We start from the raw sequence: 26,978 nt of genomic DNA, 5'->3' as shown, positions 1-26,978 counted from the left end.
CAGCAGTGAGAAGGCTGCTGCAGAGTACCAGAACCGCAGCGCATCAGGGCCTCAATATGGCGCAACCTCTGGGGGGGGCGTCAGAGCCCTCCCCGACGCAGCAAGATCCTGCGCAAAACGTCATTTTTGGTTCAGTGGACAGAGAGATCTTAAACAGGGGGAAAAAACCCCAGAACGACAGCAAAGGAAATGGCGGACGTAAGGAAGGAGACAGCAGTCCCCAAGAGGGTACAGAAAGGCCTGAAGAAGGTCCGAAGATAACTTCAACCACCTGCAGACCAGTAGCCAAGGAAAGGCCACGAATCGAGCTGCCAGGAGACAAGATTGACAGAAGGATAGAGTTCATGCGAGATCATGCCCTTATTGGGAAGTTCATAGGGTTCTGGCCTACTGAAAAAGCCCTAAATGGTTGGATAGCGGCGAAATGGAAACCAAAAGGGGATGTCACGCTGCAGCTAGGGCCGAAAGGTTTCTTCACAGCAATCTTTTATTGCTTGGAGGACAAATACAGAATACTAGTAGGAGGGCCTTACTTTTTTAATTCGGCTGGATTATATCTGCGAGATTGGATCCCCAGATTTAACCCAGACAAGGAAGATTTAACATGGGCGCCAGTCTGGATCAGGCTATACTCTCTCCCGGATGAATACTGGGAGGAGGACATTCTTAAACGGATCGGAAATGGGGTGGGAGAATACATCAGAACGGCTGAAGAAACCAAATCCCGTAAGTATATTTCCTATGCCCGAATATGTGTATTCATTCGCCTCAATGAAGCTCTTCCAGAGTCAGTAACTCTTGCCCACCGAGATGAGGAATGGATCCAGCCTCTTGACTATGAACATGTCCCTTTTCGTTGCAGAAAGTGCCATGCCCTAGGTCATCTCTTTAGGGACTGTCCTCAAAATGTCCAAACCAGCTTACCTGACCCTTCTGATACCCCTGCTCAGGACGGCTTCACTAAAGTTCCTAGCAGGAAGCGTTCTCACAAAAAACCCCAAAATGGGTTTAAACCCCAGCCCAACAAGTCTCATGGCCCAGTAACCAAGAACAGCTTTGATATTCTTGGCCAAGCCTCTGAGGATCTCCCACCCCATGCTGAAGCCAACCCTGATCACCCATCTTCCTCTTCTCCTCCCCCTGCATCTAACCCTCCTCCCAAATCTCCGTCCCCCATCATCATCCCCACCATTCTTAAAAGGGATCAGAAAGATGCTGCAGAGACCCTCAAAGACATGGAAGTTGAGGGTAAATCAGACCTCCCCCAGAATCCAGAGACCGGCACTGAAGACAGCGATCAAGTGCAAATCATGGAAGAAGAGCCAGAGAGTATTAATCTGACTGGCTTAGACATCTTGGAATTGGAGCTGGCATGTAAAAAGAAAGCATATGATACTATTCCAGAGCTCCAACTCGATAAGCTCGAAGAGATCATTTCGCGAGCTTATCATCAGAACCAACTTGGGATACAACCAAGTAGCCAATGGGATGGAAGTCTGCGCCCAAAAGACACAAAAAAAAGAGGAAGAAAGACAGATCTGCAAAGAACAATAGAGATTGGGAAAATCCTGGTAGATTCAGGCAGATATGCTAAGTTGACAAAGTACTACAAGCCCTCTGTCAACGGTTAATCATGAAGCTGGTATCTTGGAATATAAGAGGGCTAAACAGCCCCGGAAAACTCAGGATGTTAAAAAACATGATAAAAAAGGAAAAGCCACAAATGTGCTTTCTCCAAGAAACTAAGTGTAATAGCACTACGCTAGGCAGCATTCTCTCAAAAGCCTGGCCCGGATGTAGTTCGGTTGCAGTAGACGCTTCCGGAGCTTCAGGAGGGTTGGCAATAGCATGGAATACCCAAGCGGTATCCCTTTCAGATTTTCATGCAGCGCACCACCTTATACAGGCGACCTTTCACATCCTGGGCACCAATATTTACGGCAACCTTTCAAATGTTTACTTTCCACAAGACACTGGAAGTAAGGTAGCGCTCCTTGACACGATTGAAGCTCTTAGCAACAGCAGAAGGTACCCTCTCTGGATCGTTGCTGGGGATTTCAACATGATAACTAAAACTGAAGAGAAGCTAGGAGGAAGAAGTAGAATGGAGCCTGAAGTCAATCGCTTCAAGGATTTCATCCAAGCAACATCTCTTATAGACATGCCGTTCTGTAATGGCACCTTTACATGGAGTAATCGCAGAGCTGGCAAACACCAAATCGCCTCCAAATTGGATCGCTTCCTCATCTCTGACAACGCGATCCACTTAGGAGGAGACATCTCAGCAGCCATTCTTGCTCACACTGGCTCGGATCACTGGCCAATAGCTCTACAATGGCAAAGACCAGGTAACTTAATCAAAAGACCCTTCAGATTTGAAGGATTTTGGCTCACGCATCCCACTTTCAAGGAGTTTGTCAAGACTACCTGGGCCTCGTTCATTCCCCCAGAAGGAGCAAAAATGTATCAATTCCAGCAAAAGCTAAGATTTCTCAAAAGTCACCTAAAAAGGTGGAACAGGGAAACTTTTGGAAATATCTTCAAGGAGCAGCAAAAGCTAACTCAGGACCTGGAGATTCTTCACCAAAAGATCATCTCGGAGGGGCACACGGAAGCCACCCTGGAGCAGGAGCGCCTCATCCACAGTCAGCTGGAGAATAGGAGGAAGCAGGAGGAAATCTACTGGAGGCAAAAGTCTAGGGTCAGATGGCTGAAGGAGGGTGAGCGTAATACAAAATTCTTCCACAGAACTACAGTTCAGCGAAGAATGCACAACAATATACCCTTCATCCAAAACCAAACAGGGGCAAAGGTGGAGACTCATGAGGAAATTGAAGAGGAACTCCTCAACCATTTCCAACAGATTCATCAAGAGCAGAGAGAAGATCGACGACAGGCCATCCGCAAAATCACCAGCAATATTCCAAAAATCATAACGGAGGAACAAAATGATCTCTTAATGCGCCCTATTCGTCCCCAGGAAGTGGATGAAGCAATGAAGCAGCTCAAAGAAGGTAAAGCCCCGGGGCCAGATGGATTTACCACCACTTTCTTTCACTCTTTCTGGGACATGCTAAAGGAGGAAGTCTGGCAGATAGTTGAAGAATCCAGGGCAATGCGCTGGCTTCTTCCCTCTCTCAACGCCACCTTTATTACTCTCATCCCCAAAGAGGAGGACTCCATCACCCCTGACAAGTTCAGGCCTATTGCATTATGCAATGTCATCTATAAAGTTATATCAAAAGTCATAGCTAATCGTCTCAAACCTCTCCTGCCTGGGCTCATCTCTCCGGAACAGTCAGGGTACGTGGAAGGTCGACATATAATGGATGGCATCCTACTCTCTCACGAAATCATTCACTCCCTCAAGCACTCAAAGAAGGCAGGTATGCTTCTCAAATTAGACCTTTCCAAGGCATTTGACAAACTAAGCTGGAATTACATTCATCATATGCTAACAGCTTTTGGTTTCTGCTCTTCTTGGATCCGTTGGATCATGAGCCTGATTACTTCCACTCATTTCTCAATTCTTGTTAATGGCATTCCCTCCCGTCCCTTCAATCCCTCCAGGGGTATCCGGCAAGGGGATCCCCTCTCCCCCTTTCTCTTCGTCCTTATGGCTGAAGGGTTGGGGCGGCACATCAAACAAGCCCTCCATTCGCATCAGATCAAAGGCATCTCCGTTCACAACTCCCCTGCCACCTCCCACCAGCAGTTCGTAGATGATACTATGCTTTTTGGTTATCCCTCAGCTCAAGAAGCCCGCTGTCTGAAATCCCTCCTCCAGGACTTTTCGGAAGCCTCAGGCATGCACATCAATTGCTCTAAATCTCAGGTCTTCTTTTTCCATACTCCGCCCTCAGTTAAATCCGCTGTCTCTCGTATCTTGGGCTTCCCCGCGGCTTCCCTACCTTCCAAATACCTGGGCGCTCCCCTCACAGCCTCAGGCATCAAGCAACCCGCGTGGCGCTCCCTTCTTGAGAAACTTGAAAACCGTCTCAATCTCTGGACCTACAGATCTCTTAACTTAGCCAGTCGAATCGTCCTCATCAAATCGGTTTTGCAGGCAATGCCTTTGTACTTATTTTCTATTCTAGCTGCGCCAAAGTGGGTTTTAAAGAGTATAAGAAACCTTCAGCGCAATTTTCTGTGGAGCAGCTCTGCCACCAATCGCAAATGGGCCCTGGTGAAGTGGACCAATGTATGCATGCCCAAAGACAAGGGAGGCATTGGGTTAAGGGATCCTGAATACAGCAATTCCATCATGAACGCCAAGATCTGGTGGCAATGGATCACTAACCCGGATAAGCCATGGGGAAAAATCTGGACAGCCAAGTATGCGGGAAATCGACCTCAAGAAGAACTCATCAGATTCATTCCTACTGAAAAAGGATCCACAATATGGAACGCAGCCAAGCAACACTATCAGATAATTCAAAAGCATAGCTTCTGGGAAATAAGGAATGGATGCACTGCAAGATTTTGGACTGATGCCTGGAATCAAATGCCTAAACTCAAAAATATTCTTCACCCTTCCCTAATTCCAGATAGGCAGGACCAGCAGCAGGAAAAAGTTCACCAATTCTGGATGCCGGAGACGGAGTATGGCTTCAGGAAATGGAAACAGAGCAACCAAATACTCAATAGTACAGATGCTCGGAAGGAAGAAGAGCTAGGGATCGAGCTAAGGAAAAGAAGTATTAGGCAGGACAATGGTGGGGACATTCTCAGATGGGGATACCTACCCAAGGGATCCTACACTACCTCAGAAGCTTACAAGTTGATATGCAACTTCCCTTCTCCTCCAGACCCTGTTTGGAGCAAGATATGGGAGCTTGGACCCTGGCCAAAAATCTCCTATTTCCTCTGGTTGGTCGGTCACAAAAAAATCCTCACTTGGGATAAGCTTAGAAAGCGGAACTTTCATGGTCCCTCGATCTGTCTTAATTGCTCTCAAAATGAAGAAACTCTACATCATCTCCTGGATACCTGTCCTCTGGCCAATCAACTCTGGGATAAGGTCAGTTTCAGATGCCAAAAAAGATGTAGAGGGGAGGGCGATATCATCAATTCCTTAAGACAATGGCCAAAGCATCCCTACAAAAGCAAGGTCCTCAACCATTTATGGAGTATCATTCCGGGGATCGTCCTCTGGAATGTCTGGAAGGAACGAAATCAGCGCATTTTCAAAAACAAGCGATCTCCTTTAGAAGAAACCTGGAGCAGGATTCATAGGAATATTCAAGAGACGATGGCACTTCAGGTATGGACCAAGGAAGATCTCCCATCTACTGATAATGAGCATAACATTCTAGTTAATTGGCAGCTGCAGTTACCTCAAGATTCTCTCAAGATCAGTACTTCTAATAACAATTGCAAGAACATCTGCTATTGGAAAGCCCCTCCCAAAAATTCATACAAGCTGAATTTCGATGGGGCTTCCAAAGGCAATCCAGGAGCTGCCGGATACGGAGGCATTCTGAGGGACTATGAAGGCATTCCTATACGGATTTATTTTGGGAACATAGGGTGGGATACCAACAACTCAGCAGAGTTGGAAGGGCTGTGGCAGGGCCTTTTGCAAGCTTGGAATCTCAACCTTCAACCCCTGATAGTAGAAGGTGACTCCCAGATTCTCATCAACATGGCCACCCGCATTCAGAATGGATCGCATGCAAGGAAAGTGGCTCCCAGTTGGAGGCTAGAAGCAAGGTTAAGTGACATAGCACAAAAGCTCAGCAATTTTAGAGCCATCTCCTTCATACACACTAAAAGGGAAGGCAACAAAATTGCGGACCTCCTAGCCAACATTGGAGCAGAGACTGAACATCCCCTTCTATTTGGAGGCACAGATATCATTCCTAACAGGCAACAGTTCCAGGAATGTCAAAGCCTGATCCAAGAAGAGGCTGTCGCCCCGGATGCGGGTGTCATTAAGTTAGTTATTGGTGAGCCACATGCCCAGCACGGGCTGCCACGTGAGGATCAGGGGCCTTCAATGCCTCTCGCCGCCGAGACTGCAGGCCGGGTGAGGCATAAGGGCAGTCTTAATGAGGGAGCTGGTGGCGATGGCAAACCTGCAGAGCGCATTCAATGCGGGCAAGTTCCGAGGGAATGATAATGGGTTTAAGTATGATGGAATGTTGGGGAGCGGAGTTCAGTATGACGAGAAGGATACTCAGAACTCTGAGCGTAGATGCTGTGATTTGGTTGATGAGAGCTCGGACGCGGTCCGCTCCATGCTTGTTTTTACTGGTCTTTGTCTATGCTCAATTGAGCTCAGCTTCGACTCAATTTGGGGACAGCAAGCTTCAGGAAGGGAACGCAACAACAGCACGCCCTCCTCTGCTCTGGAACAGGATAAGGAATTTGAGGATTCCATGGTGCGGCTGCGAGAAAGGATGCCTTGCAGAAGAGGCTCGGGGCGTGGAGAATCCTCTCGTCCCCCTGCAGCGGATGTCCACCATCACTGCTGCTGCTGCTACTGTTACAGAAGGGCAGGAGCCACCCCAATTCCAACTAGTCAGTTTCTGGAAGCTGGTAGCTCTAATGATGGAGCACCCATGCTCCCAGCGTTTGGCTCAGTCATTTTTACACTGGGTAGCTCCAGGGACAATGCAGGAATCAATGCACACATCTCAGTGCTTTTCACCAAAATTCCTGAGGAGAATGAGGACGGACCGCCACGGGTACCTGCTGAGGATCGTTCCGAGAGCATCAAGGGGAAGCGCCCAATGGGGGAGCCATCGAATGCAGAGGATAATTCAGAGAGGGAGCCTCAGCAAGCCCCCTTCCGAGCTCGAGAACAAGAGAGGCCAGCCCCCGCGCAGGATCCCATGGCTGTGTGGGATGGCATCCCAGAGGGACAAGGATGGAGTAGAATTCTGGAAGAAAAACCAGAGGACTAACGCACAATGGCTCTCCCTCGCATTGGCTTCCTTCGCTCAGGCTGGGTACGGGGTCTTGGTTGATTTCAGGTTTTCGTCTTATGTTTTGGTTTGTTTCCTTCCTGTTCTGAGTCATGGTAACGGCTACTACAGTCTTGCTGGGTTTGGCGTCTTATGTCTGGTATACGTCTTATGTCTATGCTTGTTTCTTGTCTGTTCTGTGTTATGTTCTCGGCGTCTACAGTCTTTCTGGGTTGTGTGTCTTTTGTGGGATGCCCCTGCGTGGGCCGTTTTGTTGCAACATTGAAATATCACCGAGTCATGAATACTGATCTAGTCTGGATATATCGCCCTGCGAGGCAGAAGTTTGAGAATGATAGAGTCACCCAAGGAGCCACAGTTGGCCCTGGGCAGACAGTCTTTTTGGATGTAAAGTTCACCTGTATATATTAATATAAATTAGTTAGTGTTGCTGAGAAAAAAAAAAAAAAACGTTAATTTTATATATATATATATATATATATAAACTATAACTACCATTGATAAAGCCAAAAAAAATAACAACCATTAATTATTATTATTATTGCACCACAACAAAACAACAAAAAGTCCAAAGAAAAAACCTAGTTGGAATTCCTCGTTACCCAAGCTCTTTCACCAATGAATGTGAATTTACAGAAGTACAATATGTATAACAAAGAAAAATAAACTTTCAGGTCCAATTTCTTGACGACCTTTCCATTGGACCAAATGTCAAGGGTTGCTTACCCTTTCCATATATCATGTTATCGCTAACACAAAATATTTACTCCCATTCTACCACAGATTTCAAAGGCGGAAAGAACATCTGTGATTAATATCCATGGTTGCTATCATCTAAAAATTTTGCAGAGTAGACTTCAAACAACAATACTAACTCTGACATCATATGCGAAGCAACGAGTTTTACTGGGGGCCATGAAAATCTGTGGAGGCGAAGGAGTTTTGGTGGTCTTGGGGAGGAACCTTTCTTTGGATCTGCACACCTGCCTTTATCGCAAACTTGATTGTATTCACAACTGTCTGGTTGTGACACTTGGCGCCTGCGAATCGAGGCTCTCCAGAAGTATTGTAAGTGTTCAGGCAGTCCAACAATTTCTGATTGCACTCGAAATTCATGTAATTACGCATTTGGGTGATGCAATAGTTGTGATTTTTTCAGCATCTATCCAACCCATCGCAGGGTGCTTCTGTTAGAGATAATGGAGAATATCTTAGAATAGTGAATTGGTTCACAATACCTCAGGATAGGAATTAGTTTCTATTTCCTAGGGTATGGTTCTAACTTCCCTAAATCCATGATTTCTATATAATGTGTGATGTATATGGACAATGTAGAGCGTTCTACAGAGCCAGACTCTCCTGGTTCAGACTCTCTGCAGTAGAGCGGACCAGTGGATGTTTTTTATTAATACAAACATCGCTTTTTTACATGGTATCAGAGCTTCAGGGTTGAGGAACTTGTATGCTGAGTGAAGGATTTGCCCGACGCGCCTGAGGCAAAATCGTCGCGTGGTTTGGGGGAAAAATCACATCGATCCCACTGTGATACTTCCCGCATTTTATTTTGTACGACCGTCGTGAATCCGTGTTGGATAATCGCGCCGACCATCGCGAATCCGTGTTGGCTAATCGCACCGACCGTGCAAACAAAAAAAATGGCCTGCGTCTTGGCGGTGGTTGCCAAGAGAAGGTTACATGGAGGCTGAGGTTTGTCGAGAGAAGGCTGCGATGACCCTATATGTGGTTCCTCACAGTACTACCGTGGAGAGTGCGTAGTGTGGTGGAGACTTTCCTGGAGGCTGCGCAGACTGCAAGGGATCAACCAGTGCTAGAGGTTGTTGAAAATACCAGAAATCAGACTTGCAGAGATCAACGATTTCTGTCTTTGACATAGATCTGGGGTAGATCTAACATATTTTTTCTTTTTACCTGTCAATTTTTTTTAATCACCAAGATGAATAATCAAATGATCGAAGCATACTTGAATGAGCATAACAAGCTCGATGGCTCCAATTATGCGAATTGGAAATTCAAGATGCAGACTCTGCTAGAAGTGCAGAGTGCTTGGACGATTGCAAATGGGGATGAGCAGAAGCCAGCAGCTGGATCAACATCGATCCCAGATTGGGAGAAGCGAGAAGGTAAAGCAAGGACGCTGCTGAAGATGTCAGTGAAAGACTGCATCATACCACATATCAGAGAATGTAAATCAGCAAGAAAATCTGGGGAATTTTGAAGGATTTGTATGAGATCAGGAATACAAATCGTCTTCTGTTCCTAAAGAGCAAGATATTATCCCTGAAGATGGAGGAAAATGAAACAGTTTCTTCCTTCATAGTGAGGATCAAAGATCTGAAGAACAAATTGGCAGACATTGGTGAAATAGTTGCAGATACAGATCTAGTAACCATTACCATGAATGGTGTGACCGATGACTACCAAATGTTTATCACTGGGATAAATGCGAGAGAGAAAATCCCAAAGTTTGAAGAACTGACAGGAATATTAATGTAAGAAGAAGAAAGAAGATTGGCTCTGAAGCCCCAGAGTGCAGATATTGCATTAATGGCAAAAAAGAACTTCTTCAAAGGAAAAGGAAATCGACAACAACAAAACGGAGGAAACTCATAGAAAAGACCAAATCAGACTCAAGGTATGCATCCGAATAGAAATGACTCTGAAATTAAATGTTTTTATTGCGGAAAACTTGGCCATATAGCTAAGGAGTGTAGGAAGAAGAAATGTCATGAACAACAATAGAAGCAGAAAAGACATGCAGGTCATCTCGCAAATGATAATCATGAGAAGAACTTCAGATTTTTCATGGGAGACTTTGATGAGAATGTTGATGCGGACATCTGGTATGTAGATTTGGGAGAATCCACACATATGACGGGAAACAAGTAATGGTTCGGATATTTTAAAGAAATCAATGACGGAGCACAAATCTACCTAGATGATGATATAAATCATTAGATGAAAGGGTGTGGAAAAATTTCTCTCATTTTACCTAATGGTACTATAAGACAAATTCATAACGTCATGTATGTGCCCGATGTAACAAAGAACTTGATTTTTGTATCCATGATTATAGATCAGGATCTTAAAGTTGAATTTTTTAAATCTAACTGTTATATTAAAGATCTATTAGATGGCATGAAGACTATTGCTACAAGAATTCAAACAGGAGGTCTGTACAAATTGGATGTAAGACCAGCACCAGTTCGAGCTTTGACAACAGCAAGTTTGACTATAGAAGAGTTGTGGCATTAGAGATTTGGTCATATCAACTATAATGATTTGCTGTTACTTCAGAAAAAGGAAATGGTAAGAGATCTTCCTATGTTAAAACAAGTGCATAATGATTGTGATGCTTGTACATTAGGAAAGATGCATAGAGAGGAATTCCCTGTTCGAGTAGAGAAGAAACAGAGAGACATACTTGAATTAGTGCACACAGATCTTTGTGGACCCATGCAAACAAAGTCATTAGGAGGTGCACTATATTTTTTACTGTTTATTGATGACTGCACAAAGTTTTCTTGGGTATATTTTTTGAGTAAGAAAAGTCACACATTTGAATACTTTAAGCAGTTCAGAAACATGATTGAAAAGCAAACAGGGAAGCATATAAAAATTCTCTGCTCCGATCAAGGGGGAGAATACAGGAAGGATGAGCTTATCAAGTATTGTAAAGACCATGGGATATTACAGCAATTCATAGTACCCCATACTCCTCAGCAGAATGGAGTAACGAAAAGAAAGAACAGAACATTGGTGGAATGTGCTAGGAGCATGTTGAAAGATAAGGATCTTTCGAATGGTTTTTGGGCTGAAGCATTGAATACTGCAGTTTATTTGAAAAATAGGAGTCCTACAAAGAGTCTTGAGTTTAAAACTCCTTATGAAGCATTATATGGATTTAAGCCTACAGTAAAACATTTAAGAGTGTTTGGATCTAAAGCATTTGCCCATATTCCAAAGGAAGACAGAAGAAAACTAGATTCAAAAGCCATCAGATGTACCTTTATAGGGTATTGTTCACAATATAAAGCTTATAGATTATTTAATCCCTCTACTCACAAGATTTTCGTTAGTAGAGATGTCATATTCCATGAGCAGGATCATGAAGAATCTGATAAGCGCAATGAGGAATGGGATATTCTGTTCTTAGTGGAAGAAGGAAGTGATGAATCAAGTGACGGAAATGAGTAGCAGCAGATGCAACAACAGCAGCAGTAGGAAGGAAAAGAAGATGATGTAGCTATCAAGCCAATTCGAGAAAATGATGATCAGACAAGGTTTGAAGCTACCCCACCACTCAGGAGATCAGGTAGGAAAACTCAATTGCCTGCTAGATAAAGGGAAAATTCTTTTATAACTAGTATGATGAATGTTGTTGAACCTTCTAGTTATAAGGAAGCAAATGAATGTAGTGAATGGAAAACAACTATGGAACAGGAATATGAATCTATAATCAGGAACAACACTTGGGAGTTGGTTGAACTTCCTAAAGGGAAACAAACCATAGGTTGCAAATGGTTGTATAAACCAAAGTTTAATGTAGATGGAACCATAGATAAATTAAAAGATAGATCGGTAGTAAAGGGGTATTCACAAAAATAAGGCATTGACTATGAAGAAATGTTTGCCCCTGTAGCTAAACTAAATACCATCAGAATGTTAATTGCTTTAGCTACTAAGAAACATTGGATGATTCACCAACTAGATGTAAAGTCTGCATTTTTAAATGGAGAATTGAAAGAGGAGGTTTATTTAGAGCTACCCGAAGTAAAAATGGCTACAACAGAAGTAAAAATGACCCTAATCTGTATACCATGAAAGATGAACGGGGGCGCATAGTGTTGATTTATTTGTATGTAGATGATTTAATTATTATAGGTGATGTTATTGCTCTAATCAAAGAAATCGAGAAAGAAATGTCACAGGTGTTCGAAATGAAAGACCTTGGTGAATTAAGATATTGTTTGGGTCTTGAGATTTGGAGAGATTCAGGACAAACTTTTATGTCCCAGAGTAATTATGTCAAAGGTCTACTGGAAAGATTTAGAAAGGATCAGTGTAAGGCTGCAGCAATACCATTACAGTAGAACATTAAACTTCAGAGTGAGGATGGCTCTAAAGAGGCAGATGCGACACTTTATAGACAACTGGTTGGGAGCCTAATCTACCAGACCACTACTAGAGCAGATTTGGCTTATGCAGTTAGTGTGCTAAGTCAATACATGACCAAGCCACTTGAGAGTCATTGGACTGCAGTGAAATGTGTTTTGAGGTATCTACAAGGTACTATAGACTATGGTATTATTTATACTGATTCCTATGATGTTAGATTGACAAGATTTACAGATTCTGACTGGGCTAGAAATGTAGATGATCGCAGATCCATAATAGGCTATGCATTCAGCATTGGATCCGGGGTGATTACATGGAGCAACAAGAAACAGAACACAGTTTCCTTATCTTCAGTGGAAGAAGAGTATCAAGCCATGTGTGCAGTGACATGTGAGGCAGTTTGGTTGCAGAGACTTCTCCAGGATGTTGGGGAAGAAAAAAAAGATGCAACAACAATCAGATGCGACAATCAGAGTTCAATCAAACTTGCTAATAATCTGGTGTTTCACAAGAACACTAAACACATTGATACACAATTCCACTTTGTTAGGGAGAAAGTGCAATCAAAAGAAATCCATCTTGTATATTGTAATAGATGTGATAATGTTGCAGACATTTTCACTAAGCCTCTTGGAAAAATTAAGTTTGAAATGTTTAGGGAGTTGTTAGGCATATTTGTGAACCCCTTCTCCATTAAGGGGGAGTGTTAGAGATAATGGAGAATATCTTAGAATAGTGAATTGGTTCACGGTACCTCAGGATAGGAATTAGTTTCTATTTCCTAGGGTATGGTTCTAACTTCCCTAAATCCATGATTGCTATATAATGTGTGATGTACATGGATAATGTAGAGCGTTCTACAGAGCCAGACTCTCCTGGTTCAAACTCTCTACAGTAGAGCTGACTAGTGGATGTTTTTTATTAATACAAACATCATTTTTTAACATCTTCTCTATGGCATCGTGTGTAAAATACTCCGCAGTATCACCTGTACCTTAGAATTGGGGTCTCTCCAATTAAATTACATCAATAGTCGACCAGAGGGAGGTCTTTCAACACAACATTTAAATTGAAATTGAAGCAACTGCATTACACATGCAAATTACCTATAAAATCCAAGGACGATAGTGGTCCAATGACTCAATGCAAACATAGGCAGTTAAAGATTACATAAGAACCATTTCAAAAAGGAACAGACCAAACTAAGGAAAAATCAACCCAATCAATAAAATTACCTATCAATTCAATTCAAAATGTGTAATGGGTAGGGTTTCTCCTCAGAATGGCATACCATCGAGAGAAGGCCTAGCATGTAGACCTCGAATTCAAAGGATAAATGGTGGTAGAAATCTATCAGTTCAATCAATTTGATGGTCCAAACTATTTCTATGGTCTAACATCCAAATCAATGACAGAAAAAAGTACAAGTGGCATGGGAGGGGAGTTCTGCCACTTAGGAGGGGAGTTCTTCTTAGAGGGAATGCCTTACAGTGTAAATATAATATTTTTTATTTTTTAATAAAATTACTCATGTTTTATTTGGCTGAGAGGTGCTCTCCAACACAGGATGTTAGAGATGTGTAACATTAATGTAAACATTTTGACTCGAAAAAAATAAAAATAAAATATGGTAGAGATGTGTAACTTAATGTAACATAATATAATGTAAACATAACTCGGTGAAAATAAAATAAAAATAACCATATAAAAATTAATAATAAAAAAATAAAATGGCCTATGGTTTTAAGAATCCATAGTATTGACCCATGGTATTCATCTGAAATATAACCTATTTAAGGGGAAATTAAACTAGCCTAGATCTATCATAGTTTGATGTTATATTTAGATACATAATTAGTTGTAGAAAATGATGGTGTTGAATCCATGTAGCCTGTAAAGGTAAAACATTTTTATGGATATGTTCACACTTGCCATTTGTATGGATCTGTTTGGTGGCCCTATGTCTTTTTGTATGTTTTGTTTCTATCATTGAATGGATTAATACATAATGTGTATATATGTGTAGATGCTTTAGAACTTCCTGGAGGTTATTGGGTGATTCAAGAAGGTATTTTTAAGAAGTGTAAGGATTGCACAAAGTACAAAACAATAGTTGTTTCTTCATTCTAATGGTTTCTTTGATAATGTAAACATTTTGACTCGGAAAAATAAAAATAAAATATAGTAGAGAAGTGTATATTGTAAACATTTTAACTCACTTAAAATAAAATAAAATAACAAAATAAAAATGGTTGGACATTGGATAAACCAACGCTTCCCGTGTGTTTCGGGACATGGACTAACCACCTCTCGTGGATCCTTATCTCCGGCGATGCGATTGTTGACTAACACTCTCGTGGATCCTTATCTCTTGCGATGCGATCGTTGACTAACACTTACGGGTTTTGGTCTAACAACAATCATGATTCCCAATAAGTGGTATCAGAGCATAGGTCACGAGTTCGATACACACCCGACTCGCGTTGGTGGGGAGATTGTTGGACATTGGATAAACCAACGCTTCCCATGTGTTTCCCGACATGGACTGGCGGCCTCTTGTGGATCCTTATCTCTGGCGATGTGATCATTGACTAACACCTACGGGTTTTGGTCTAACGGGAATCGTGATTCCGAACCTTATAAAAATTAATAATAATTTAAAAAGACCCATGGTATTAAGAATCCATAGTATTGACCCATGTTATTGACATAGGTTATTAAGAATCCATGGTATTCATGTGGAATATAACCTATTTAAGGGAAAAATTAAACTAGCCTAGATCCATCTTAGTTTGATGTTATATTTAGATACATAATTAGCTGTAGAAAATGATGGCATTGAATCCATGTAGCGTGGAAAGATAAAACGTTTTTATGGATATGTTGGCACTTGGGCATTTGTATGGATCTGTTTGGTGGCCCTAGGTCTTTTTGTATGTTTTTCTTTCTATCATTGAATGGATTAATGCATAATGTGTATATATGCATATAAGCTTTAGAGCTTCGTAGAGGCTATTGGGTGATTCAGGAAGGTATTTTTAAGAAGTGTAAGGTTAAACAAGATTGCACAAAGTACATAAAAATAGTTGCTTCTTCATTCTAATGACTTCTTTGATAATCATTTTAATATAATATATGTAATATGTTCTCTTAATTTATGTGTAATAATGTGCTATAGAAATAGAGCTCTCATAGATCTAGAATGGTAAGTTTAGAAATGAATAAGCTTAACTATGAAAGTGACCTGGGGTTAGGGGAGGAGGTGGGAGAAATATTATGTAAAATGTAAATATTGCATTTTATCTAATATTTATGTCTACCTTCATCCACCTTTTACTAGCATTGAAAAATATTGGATAAAATATAATACTATAATATTATATTTTACCCACCATTTCCCCTCAATTGGTCCACTTTGTATTGTAATTTTTCTTCATATTTGAAGTTTAAAAGTAAACAAACTCAACTATAAAATTAGCATGGGTGAAGGGAAATATTGACTAAAATGTAATATTTAGGTTGGGGGTGATGCCAAATATTAGGTAAAATATAATACTGGTAATTTTTTATAGGGTGGGAGTAGTAATAATATTGGTAAAATATAATACTATAATATTATATTTTATCCACTTTTTATTAAAAAAATTCTTTATATTAGAGGTTCGTAAGTAAATTTAACTCCTATGTAAACATTTGATCCTAGTATGGTATAGATATTCTAATTTTTTATTTGGTAAAATACAAAAAAATAAAATAAAATAAAATTTAATAATTATATTTATCTTTATAATGAATAATTAAACTAACCTAGATCCATCTTAAATTTAGATCTAGTGAGATGATATGATATGATATATATAATAAAATTGTCTCTTGAATCATTGACCGGAGAATCCACAGTTAGAACATTTTTGCACCAACGTTTCAAATCCCAAATGGGATCCATCATATTTTAACTTTAAAAATTAATATTTTATTTTTAAAACTAAGCATACTATTTAAAATATAAATTAATTTAAATCTAAAATAGTAAAATAAAATAAAATTTCATATTTTATAAATAGAGGTTCACCATGAGTCATCATTGTTTTATGTTTTGGAGTTTTTTGAGTATAGTTTTTTTCAAATTTGTTAGAAATTTAAAATGCATTTTAAATAACAAAAAAAAATTAAAAAAAAAAAATTGAAAATTAATTACAAAAAATTCCTAAAGAAAAACTTTGATACCTAAAATAATTAGAAAATAATGTTTTTACCATTCAAATTCAGAAAATATGCATTTAATAAACAAAACATTGCAAGCAAGAAAAAAAATTAAAACCTTAATTATAATTTTATTTTGTGGTTTCAAAGCTTTTTCTAGGTTGTTTTTTTGTGGTTTTCTAAGTTATTTTGTTGGGTTTTTTTATTATGGTTTTTCATGGCTTTCTAGGTTGGTTTTGGGGTTTTCTAAGTTGTTTTGAAGGGTTTTTTTTGTGGTTTTCATGGTTTTTGTATGGTAAGGTTTTTTCTCAAATTAATTTGTTTAATTTTGCAAAAAAAAATTAAAAAAAAAAAACAAGAAAATAGAATACCTACCTTCATTTGAGCCTTTGAGAGGTTGGCGGGGTCGTTGACGAGATTGGTTTAAATGCTCCATGCTTCAATTGCTCGATCAAGCTTCAATACTGTCTGTTGAGCTCTAAAATATTTCGTGGTTTGTGCAAAGAGCACGTGCAGGCCGTGGGCAGGATATTTAATAGAAAAATATGGCTCTATCAAGCCTTAATGCTCGATTGAGCCCTAGAGTTTGATCGAGGGTTAAAATCAAACCCTCGATCAAGCTATTTTTTTAATGCTTGAGGAGCTCAATCGAGCGCTTAAATTGCTCGATCGAGCCATCTTTTTTTCCACCTAAATGCATCCTCTCTTGCCAAAAAGTGTAACTTAGCTCCATGCTATAACTTGAAAGCACATAATATTTTCCACATTTCTTTGCTTAAAACGTATGTACATGATACTAATAATATTGTTGAATGGTCTGTGATACAGGTCGAATTCGAGGGATAATTATAACCAAAACCATAATGCATTCTAGACCAGAGGAAGATCATGCTCCAAAATAGAGTACTCTCTCTCTCTCTCTCTCTCTCTCTCTCTCTCTCTCTCTCTCTCTCTCTCGCTATATATATATATATAGAGTACTCTCTCTCTCTCTCTCTCTCTCTCTCTCTTGCTATATATATATATATATATATATATATATATATATCTATATATACATGAAGTGCACAAATTTATTTTGTGTTCTATTTATTAAACACCAAGGACAATGTTCCTTTAAGGGGTGGAGTCTATGACAACCCTATTTGCTAACCCTCATGTAAATAACACTGTGAATTCATTGTTGTAAATAAATGTAAAAATGAAAATTATGATTGAGCTAGAGGAGTGGACATGGTATCAAATATCTGAGGAGGAGTTTCTTGTGCAAGTGATTCCCAAAACCACACCCACTTCATTCAATTCTATCATCCTAACAAATTTTATGTTTACATAGCAGATATTGAAGAGAGCATGGGTTGTTTGAATGGAGGATGAGTCCCATGTTTTTCTTGTTATGGTAGTATGTGTTTGGAAAAAATCCAAAACGCAAAAGAAAATATAGAGAAATAAAGCAGTGTGGTGGGCAGAGAAAGAAATAGAACAAGAGTGACATAAAGAATGCCCTAGAGCAAGTAGAGTGGGAGAGGATACAATGAAGGAAAAATGAGTGTTTGGAGTGTTGCATTGGAGAAGAAGCAACTTTGAGCCAATTCTTTGTAATGGGACATCATTCCTTGTAAATTTTGTGTGTCCAATGGTTTCTTGTCGGTGTTGGATTGGCCAATGAAGACTTGGTGGAGACATTGACTCACTTATTTCTTAATGAGTAAGTTGATAAAGCTCATCATTCCTTGTAAATTTGGTGTGTCCAATGGTTGGTTTTCGGTGTTGGATTGACCAATGAAGACGTGGTGGAGACATTGAATCACTTATTGCTTATTGAGTAAGTTGATAAACCTCTAGGTTCTTGCCACAAAGCTAATAAACCACTTGGAGTCTGTTGAAAAAGGATCTCTAAAACCTATAACATTGATATATTTGATAAGAGTGGCGATCCCTTTGGAAATACCTATCCATAAATAAAAAAATAAAGTCATTATATAGATCCAACAATAAAAAAATCAATGTGGTGAACCATTCACCCTAGACATGTCACATATTAAGAGGTCATAAATCATAGATCCAAATTTGATCTCTTCCATAAGAGTTACTATTGATTAGTATTTAGCTCAATCAATCTTTTACCAATGAACAATTTTGTTAACATTTGATCTTTAAGAAGACTTGTTTGATTAGGTAATCATAGTAAGAAGGCACTAAGCAATAGAAATTGAATCCTTGATAGAAAAAACAAAAGGTTAAACCAAATTTAATTCAAATTGTGATTAAAGAATTTGTATATATCACTTGAGATAGTCATCATTGTAAATCATGAGAATGAAATATTGAGTGTTAGGAATCTTAATTTTGTTATTTACATCTTGTTACACCAAGATAAGTGAGATGTATTCTAAAACCTAATATAAAAAGAATTTTATATGTATCAATAATGTAAATGCATATTAACACAATATAAAATTAAGTTGTAATAGATTTAATGTTGGCTAAATAAAAATCATTCACAAATTACAAATCCTTATATATGTGAAAATAATATTAAAAAAAAGAATTTGATACAATTTTTTCTAAAAGGCATTATTTGCCTAGCTAATTTATTTGGTACATAGGTTATAATCTATGTACCCACAATATCAACTATAGCCTATGATTTCAAACATTGTGTATGAGATCACCATCATAAATCCATCCCAACATAAATTTTTTTAAACACCCAAAGATTTTCTTCTCAAATTTCTTTTAGAGTTTAACAGATTGAAATTTAAAATGAATATAAATTGGAAAGGTACAACAAAGCAAAGTTGACTGCTTTTCCGAAAAAATCCATATATAATGTGGGCTCAATCTTAATCTCTCTCACATCATGTGTTGTTCTTGCTTTCTTTACATTTTCTTTGTAGAAATTAGCTAAATAAGTAGAATGGATACAAAGATTTCGGGAATGGAAAATTTTGCCATCATTATTTTCAATGAAAGAGAATAAAGCCAATTTTCAATTAGTTAAAGTAACACTTAGAAAACCCTATTTGGTCTAGGTTGACTTTAGCAAAAGAATAAATTGTACTGGTTGAATCATTTACCACATTGTTGCAGGTTAATTACAAATATTTAATTAAGAGCGTGATCCATTGACATATTGAACTTTGGACATGTGTTTATTATTTGCAGGTAGACTATATATTCATGCACTAGGTGTTAGTAGCATCATGCGGATTATGCATTTATCCACATGTGGGTTATGCATTCATCCGTGAGTCATAGTTAGGATCTAGGGATGCCTTTTGATTTATGTGTTATATTATTTGCATGTAGGCTATATATTCATGCATTAGGTGTCAGTAACATCGTGTGGATTATGCATTTATCTACGAGTGATAGTTGGGATTCAAGGATGTCTTTTTATTTATAATTTTATTGATTTTTTTTTGGTGTTTTGTAATTTAATTTTAATTAAGGGATTGGGATTGTAATCTAATATAGGCTAGTGGGTTAGGGTTGTATATTTTGCATAGGCCAGCGGGTTAGGGTTGTATATTTTGCATAATACTTAAAGGTTATGTTATGAACGGTTGATTTGATACACTGAAAAAGATAGAGGTGAAATTCCAAATTAGGATGGTTTTTTTAATTATGGTTTCTAGAGTAAATTTATGTATTATGTATGTGCTAAAATTATTTTTTTATTGTTTGTTTTATTATGTATTGTTTTACTTGTAAAGAATTAAAATTTACTTTTGGTTTTAGAATTAGGTTATTGATTTCAAAGAGACATTTTTGTTTTTAGGGTTTAGCTCATTTTTGGAAGAGTATGTTTATCTTAAGTTTGTGATCAACTTGGTTTTAATGGGAGCATTGGAACAATGATTCCTATGTGAAAGAGAAAGGAGAGTAGTTCCAAAATCAAGATTGAGGTAAGGAAGCTTAAGATTGAGGAGATTCTTGTAGACAAAAAATAGTCGGCCATTGTGGATTTTGGTACTGCACCTACAGACATTGTAACAATATGCTAGATAAGTTGGATAGAATGACAAAAAATTAGTTATGTTTTTCCAATTTAGTGTTATTGATTATCTCAAGAGAAGATGCTAGATAAGTTGGATAGAACAACAAAAAATTAGTTATGTTTTTCCAATTTAGTGTTATTGATTATCTCAAGAGAAGTTAAGTGAAAGAATTATTAGATAATTTAAAAGTTGTGTCTGAATCTAAACAAACTTTCCTTTGAAATAAGTTACACCTCTTAAGAATGAATGATGGAAACTCCATTACAAAGCATCTAATTTCTTTAATACTATATTAAATTAGTTATTGTCTATTTATATTAAAATTTTTGAAGAGGGATCAAAAAGTTAATTTTCGCTGGTCTTCCATTCAGGAAGACATTCTTTTATCAAAGCACATTCAGACCATATTTATAGGCAACCTTCCTGTGAAGTTGTGCATAAACAATAAGTCAGATTTAAAATTTCTATTGCAATTCATGTCTGTTCTTTTGGAGATATCTTATTTCCACTATTTGGAGGCCTGTTATTGTTAGTAAATTCTTTTATCAAAACACTTTTAGACTCTATTTCCAATATATATAGTCACAGTCGCAAATGTCAGTGATAGGGGTAGACTTGACATGTCACGAATATCAGGAGTTACTTAACTGCATATTCACCCACATAGCCTGCATATGAATATCAGATACCTTGTAAATCTGGTTAATCTGGTTGCAGGTTCAAACAAAATGGTCAGGACTCAGAACGATATGACATTCAATATGCGCACAAACGCCATTAATACATGATAATGAGAGGTGTGAGGGAGTAGCTCAATTCATTCATTTAACTCTGTTTTTCATGTCAATCTTGATGCAACCCACATGCAATCACAACCTACTATAATAAGCTTTGAAATTGCTATGTCGCTGCATTCAAAGAAAAATAGGATTATAAGATTTTTGCCTCCAAAACAAATTGCACCTTTCCAAGGCAGAAAATGTGAAAGGCCCCTGCATATTCCAACCATGCTTCTCCAAGATTTTGTAAGTTTTTAAAAGATTTATTGGCATCAGTTGACATGGACGATATGATCAGCTCCCCTGAGGATTTTTACAGCGGTGTTTTTGATCATGATGGGAGGACAGAAGGGAGCATCTATTGGCGAGTTGGTGTTGTGGATACCATATATGAAGATCATGAAGAAACCATTATTCATCAAACTCCTTAGGGGATGCGATGAATAACACAGGCGACAATGGCATGTGTTATCACCCCAAGAAACTCTTTTAGGTTGTATATCAGAGATGCTCGGGAACATTACAAACTCAACAAAAATATTGGATAAATGGTGGATGAATGAAAGAAATGCTGCATATTCAAGCCAGATAACCACTCCTACTATGCTTAACCCCAGACATGGGTGAATACCCCCAGACTACAAGGCTTTAGACCACCAATTACTCACAGTTTGAGGAATAAGTGATGATGGAGAAGACTAACCACACCAGCAGATGCACAGGACCCTGTGATGGTCGGCTGCAACCAGTTAAAAGGTCTGTAAATCTGTTTTCTAATACACAGACAGGATGACAGCTCTCTGGCATTAAAACAACAGAAACCTGCATACAAATTCAATAATACATGCTAAATCCTAACACAGAGGTGGGATGACAGCCCCTCTAATGCTAAACATTAACAACACATGAATAAATGTATAACAGGCACAGCCTGGAACAAGAAGAAGAAGTGGACAGTGAGCAATTAACAACAAAAGAAGCTTGTATTAGCTGGAAATAAAGACCAGACGCTGCAGGTCTCACAGTAGTTACAGTCTCCAGAAGTTGAAGCTTACAACAGAATAACACTCATCAACTGATTACATCACTTTTCTGGGTATATATAGAATCTGTTTACAAAATTGCTCTGCTAGGCTATGCGTGGAGGTGTCATAACTGACCACCAACCACATTTACACTTAGATATGGATCTCTGATATAATCTGTTGATTTTAATGGACAAAATCGGCCTTTTAGATAATCTGATGTCCTTCTCTGGCAGCTGGAGTGAATTATGGATTAAATTCCATGCCTGATAAATGCTCTTCACTGCTCGAGGTCGTCCTGTTTGTCCTTCGGCCATGTTGCTGATTAATTGCATTTGTTGAGACTTCATTATGCAGGGTACAGGTAGCTGGTTGTCTTCATTCTTTAGCAGCAGTGAACAGTCGGGAGTGGAACAAAGAGTAAGGCGGAAACAGACTGATCAGAAGAACAAAGCTCAGCCGTTGGATTGGCTAAATCAACGGCGGAGATCGATTATAGAGGCCATCGGGAGGCTCAACAATCGGGATGAATGAGGGCTGTCGGATCACCGCCGGGCAGATCCGACGGTGATCGCGCGAGGAAAATGTGCGGATGATAACGGCTAGGGGACGGTACAGGAGGTAGCGTGGATGGAGACACGTGGGCCGTCGAATCGCTGTCGGGCAGATCCGATGGCTATCGGGCGGCAGAGTTGATCGATGGTCAATGAGCGGAGGAATGGCGGTTTTGCGGGCAGCAGTATTCCCCGCAGCGCCTATCGGGGATCGACGGTTTCCGTAAATCGCTGCGCAATCCAATAGAAATAAGACACGCGGCATATGAATACCACTGCCCCCGCGGGCTAACAAGCGCACAGGTCGCGTGATCGGGAGGAGCGTCCACCGTCGATCTGGCAATGGACGGTCAGATGGAGGGGAAGATGCACAATAGTTAATGTGCAGGCGGGAAAACACAGAGACCGTTAGATCTGCGATCAACGGTGGAGAACAGGTGTGCGGGTTATGATTTAAATTACATACGCATAGCTGTAAAATCCACAAATTCATAGTTTTAGCCTCTGCGCCCGGGACCAAAGTGAAAAGGGGGGTAAACGGGGTTTAAAAGAGAGCGCAGAGTTATATGCTCGGGTCATATGGTGACTCAGAGCTTAGCGCTCGGGGCTTTAAAAACACAGGCTTACACAGCGAGACAAAGGAGAACAGGAATGTTTAAACGGGGAACAAAGAGGTTTAGGGGAAAGAGAAACAGATAAGGCAGGGCTATGAGGTAAGAAGAAACAGAAAACACTGCAGCCAGCTTACTTTGACCCAATGATGGCGCCTACATTTTACTGAAAAACGACCATTATGCCACTGCATATGCGGTTAGTCAAGATATTCTACGACGAAGCGTCTGGTCATGGGGTGAAGCCACAGGGTTTCCAATAATTGTTACAGTGTACGTTAAAGGCCACAGTTTCAAGCTTCACAAGTTTATTTTCAGCTCAAAATTGACTGAATTTCAATTTCATTAAGCTGTTCTGAACACTAATCGGCTGCTTGCCTTTTTGTAATGCTGGAAACAAAAGATTTTGAGATCCTTATCTTTTGCTATTGTTTTGAATGGCTAGTTTCCCTTGGTTTCCAGCAGCAATTTCTTGAAGCGGCAACTAATGGAAGGGAACGAGATTTATCTCCCACAAGCCTTCCCTGGCGGGGCAATTTTTTTTGAAATGATAGCAGCTTACTGCTATGGTTCCTTGATTCTCATGAATCCTTTCAGCATTGCTGCTCTAAGATGCGCGGCTGAGTTTTTAGAGATGACAAAAGAGTATTGCAGAGGTAATATTTGCAAGCAAAGTGAGTTTTATTTCAACCAAGTAATACTGAAAAACCAGGAAGACGCGCTTGAAGTTTTCTGAAACTGTAAAAATTTTCATCCCTGCCTCAAGAAATGCGTATTGTAAACAACTGCATTGAGGCTATTTCTATGAGGATACTAATGGGTCTTTTTGAAACAAAATATTAGCTAAACGAAGGCATTTCTGTGGAAAGCTGTGAAGCCTCGTGGATAAATGATCTGTGGGCACTGCTGTTTGATTATTTTGGGTTGATAATCGCCTTTATTCGAAGGTGGGGAATGCAGAGAAATTCATTGTTTTACGTAGATCGCTAGATCATTGACATTTTGAGGGTCGGAAAGGCGTTATTGAGTCCATCGTCAGGCTTCAACCCGCAGACAATGATGTCTTCTTCTTATTTGTGATTATTCATTGTGCGCTCGCTTGGACCGCCAGCTCGGAGTGCCGTGCTCAGCTGGAGAAAAGAATAGTTATACAATTGGAACAAGCTACAATCACTGATTTCCTACTTCCATTAAAGACATACGAAGAATAACTTTTTGCTTCCAGGTCCGAAATTGACAGTATGCAACGTATTGTTTCTCATTATACAGCTAGTTCATAGCAATCAAATATCAAAACATGGACAATTTAGAAGATTCTTTCTTCAATCAAGGGATCAAAGGCAGCCTCTGTAGCACGAATCCCTACGTTTCTGTCGTCGCAAAGATCTGGTATGAATACCTTGCCGAAATCACCTTTGATCCCATGCTTTATCCATTTATATTTTTGAACCTTATTCAGACTGTACGTCATCAGCTCGCCTTTTGCATGATGGACTCTACAAAGGAATTCATATATCACCTTCATTTAAAAAAAATCAACTTCGTTTCACTTTACTTTCTTTTTGTTGTTAGATTTTTCACCGTCAAGATTTTTTTACTTCAAGATTTTCGAACAAGATGTTTTGTTTTTTTCTTTTATCATTTTCTTGTCTGAGTTGAAGCTCCAATATTTGAAGTTCAAAATCTTAAATTCCATTCGAAGGTGAATGACATTCTTTTTCTTTTTACTAACGGATTTTAAATTTCAAGATTTAAAAATTCGACTTTTTCTTACCCTTATTATATACTTCATATTTCACTCTCTTTTTACATGATTGCTTTTAAACGACCAAATATTTCACATTTTTTTTAATGATTATTTTTAAGAAATACTTTACCCACGACTGATTCTATATTTTCAATATGTAAAATAAATTGTTTCAACTTTTTTTTTAAAAAGTCTACAATTATATTTTTCAAATAAATTGTTTCAACTTTTTTTTGAAAAAGTCTACAATTATATTTTTCAAAGTGTTATAATTTAAATATATTTAATTATGTTATTGGATGCTATTTTTTTAATTAAATCTGTATTAGTGAATGGTTAATTTATTATGAAAAGATTAATCTTCATAATGAATGGTTAATTTATTATGAAAAAATTTTAGGCATAACGTTTCTTGAAAGACAGTATAAAAACCCAAAGCGTCAAAAAAAAATTGTATGACGGGTAAAGAATAATCCAAATTCCAACCCTGCTCGGACCGGAAGATTCTCGTATAACCTGGTTGACATTAAGTTTTAGTGGTCGCATATCTCTGAGGATCCGTCGTACCTGTGCACTCTCTCTTACCTTGTCATCGATTGACACCTGGTGAAGAGTCTTGACTTCACCATACCTTGTTATCCCGTGCTCCTTTAAGCTTCTTGTCCTGTCGCTTCCACTTGCTACGGCTACCTGCCGTTTCTTCCCCAGATTTTGAGACACTTGTTGCACTTGCTAACGAGGTTGAGTCCCGCGCCCGTCCTTCTTTGAATCCTGACTGCGACACTACTTTTCTTTCTGACTTATCTCCCGGGCTCTCTTCATCGGACGGAATACAAACGCATCCTCGCAGGAAGCATGGTGGAAAACCATCTCGCCCTCCGAAGGCTATGGGATCGATGCTCCCAAGCTTTTGTCTATTCGGCCTAAGTCTTTCTAGGAGAACCTCGAGAGATTAAAACTGCACGCCCTCCTAGGCAAGTGGAAATTCTTATACCTCAGTTGCCGTGATTAACTGATTAAATTTGAAGGGCTGGTCTTAATTTCAAATTAGAATGGCATATATTCATGCCATTTTTCTAGAATGAAAAGCATTGAAAAAAATTAAGTTTCAATTGACAATGGTGTAATATTTTTGCATTTCATTTTTAGAAAGAAAAAAAATATCAATATTTGTGTTAATAAAAAGTTGTTAATATGACAGAATTTTCAAAATATACCCCTATAATGGTGAGAGATCTAATCCCACCACAAGGCCATTTCGTTAATTTTTGTTGGGGAATCTAGTTGGAAAGAAACCAACCGATCTTCAAAGATAAATCTACTTCTACAACCAAGATTGTTATTCAAAACCTAGCCATTACACAAATTATTTCTTGTCAGGAACCTGTTTTACATTTTCATCATCCTCATGTGACATAAATACAAACATGCACAACTTGGGCATTCTTTGATGAGGCGGCACAAAAGAGCCCCTATCTAGGAGGAGCCAGTGGAATTGTTAAGCTTCTTCTAACATTTTCCGTAACTTTCTCTACAAATATTGGTTATGTTTCAAACAATTAAGATGGAATTTTGTTCTTAAATTATTACTTAGATTGTACCTCACATGAATCTCCTCCATTTATTGCTATGCGAACTTTCAAAATTTCATTAATTGGGTAAAATGAATTGCAAGAATCCACAATTATATTTTCTCTCCAATTTTTTAGAAAATACAACAACAAATTCCTCACTATACTCAGATTTCCTTTGATCACCTCTACAGGCACCAGAATATAGAACCAGATGCCCTTGTATAAGGCTCGATTGGATATTAATGAAGGCACATTTGAAATCACAAAAAGAAAGCTAGCAACACAAATATTTTTTTAACCCTTGGGTCTAAGAATTTTTTTTGAATCACATGACTATTTATTGAGGTATTTTTTTTTTAACTTTTTGTAATGATATTTTGAGATGTACATGAGAATTTCTAAGTGGAGGGATACTT

The 26,978-nt window shown here is 38.8% G+C and overlaps 1 protein-coding gene across 1 annotated transcript; it reads left to right on the top strand.

The window, feature by feature from the left end:
- The first annotated feature begins 56 nt into the window (after positions 1-56).
- On the top strand, positions 57-6,118 carry LOC149138107 (uncharacterized). Its single transcript, XM_089450255.1, has 2 exons — positions 57-1,494; positions 1,812-6,118. Exons 1-2 carry the CDS (start codon positions 57-59, stop codon positions 6,116-6,118), a joined length of 5,745 nt encoding a protein of 1,914 aa, XP_089306381.1.
- The last annotated feature ends 20,860 nt before the right edge of the window (positions 6,119-26,978 follow it).

This window comes from Pinus tabuliformis, chromosome X (assembly GCF_031772625.1).
Source record: "Pinus tabuliformis cultivar Carrire ecotype Pingquan chromosome X, CPIR1, whole genome shotgun sequence".
Taxonomy (NCBI): Eukaryota; Viridiplantae; Streptophyta; class Pinopsida; order Pinales; family Pinaceae; genus Pinus; species Pinus tabuliformis.
The sequence above is the reverse complement of the archived record's forward strand: the minus strand, read 5'-3'. Positions and strand labels throughout refer to the sequence as shown.

What these genes read in the sequence shown, in the direction of transcription:
- LOC149138107 (XM_089450255.1), top strand. Translation starts at nt 57, where the DNA reads ATGGCGCAACCTCTGGGGGGGGCGTCAGAGCCCTCCCCGACGCAGCAA. An exon ending in AAGTAGCCAATGGGATGGAA is followed by an intron (nt 1,495 to 1,811) that starts GTCTGCGCCCAA and finishes GTTCGGTTGCAG; the next exon opens with TAGACGCTTCCGGAGCTTCA.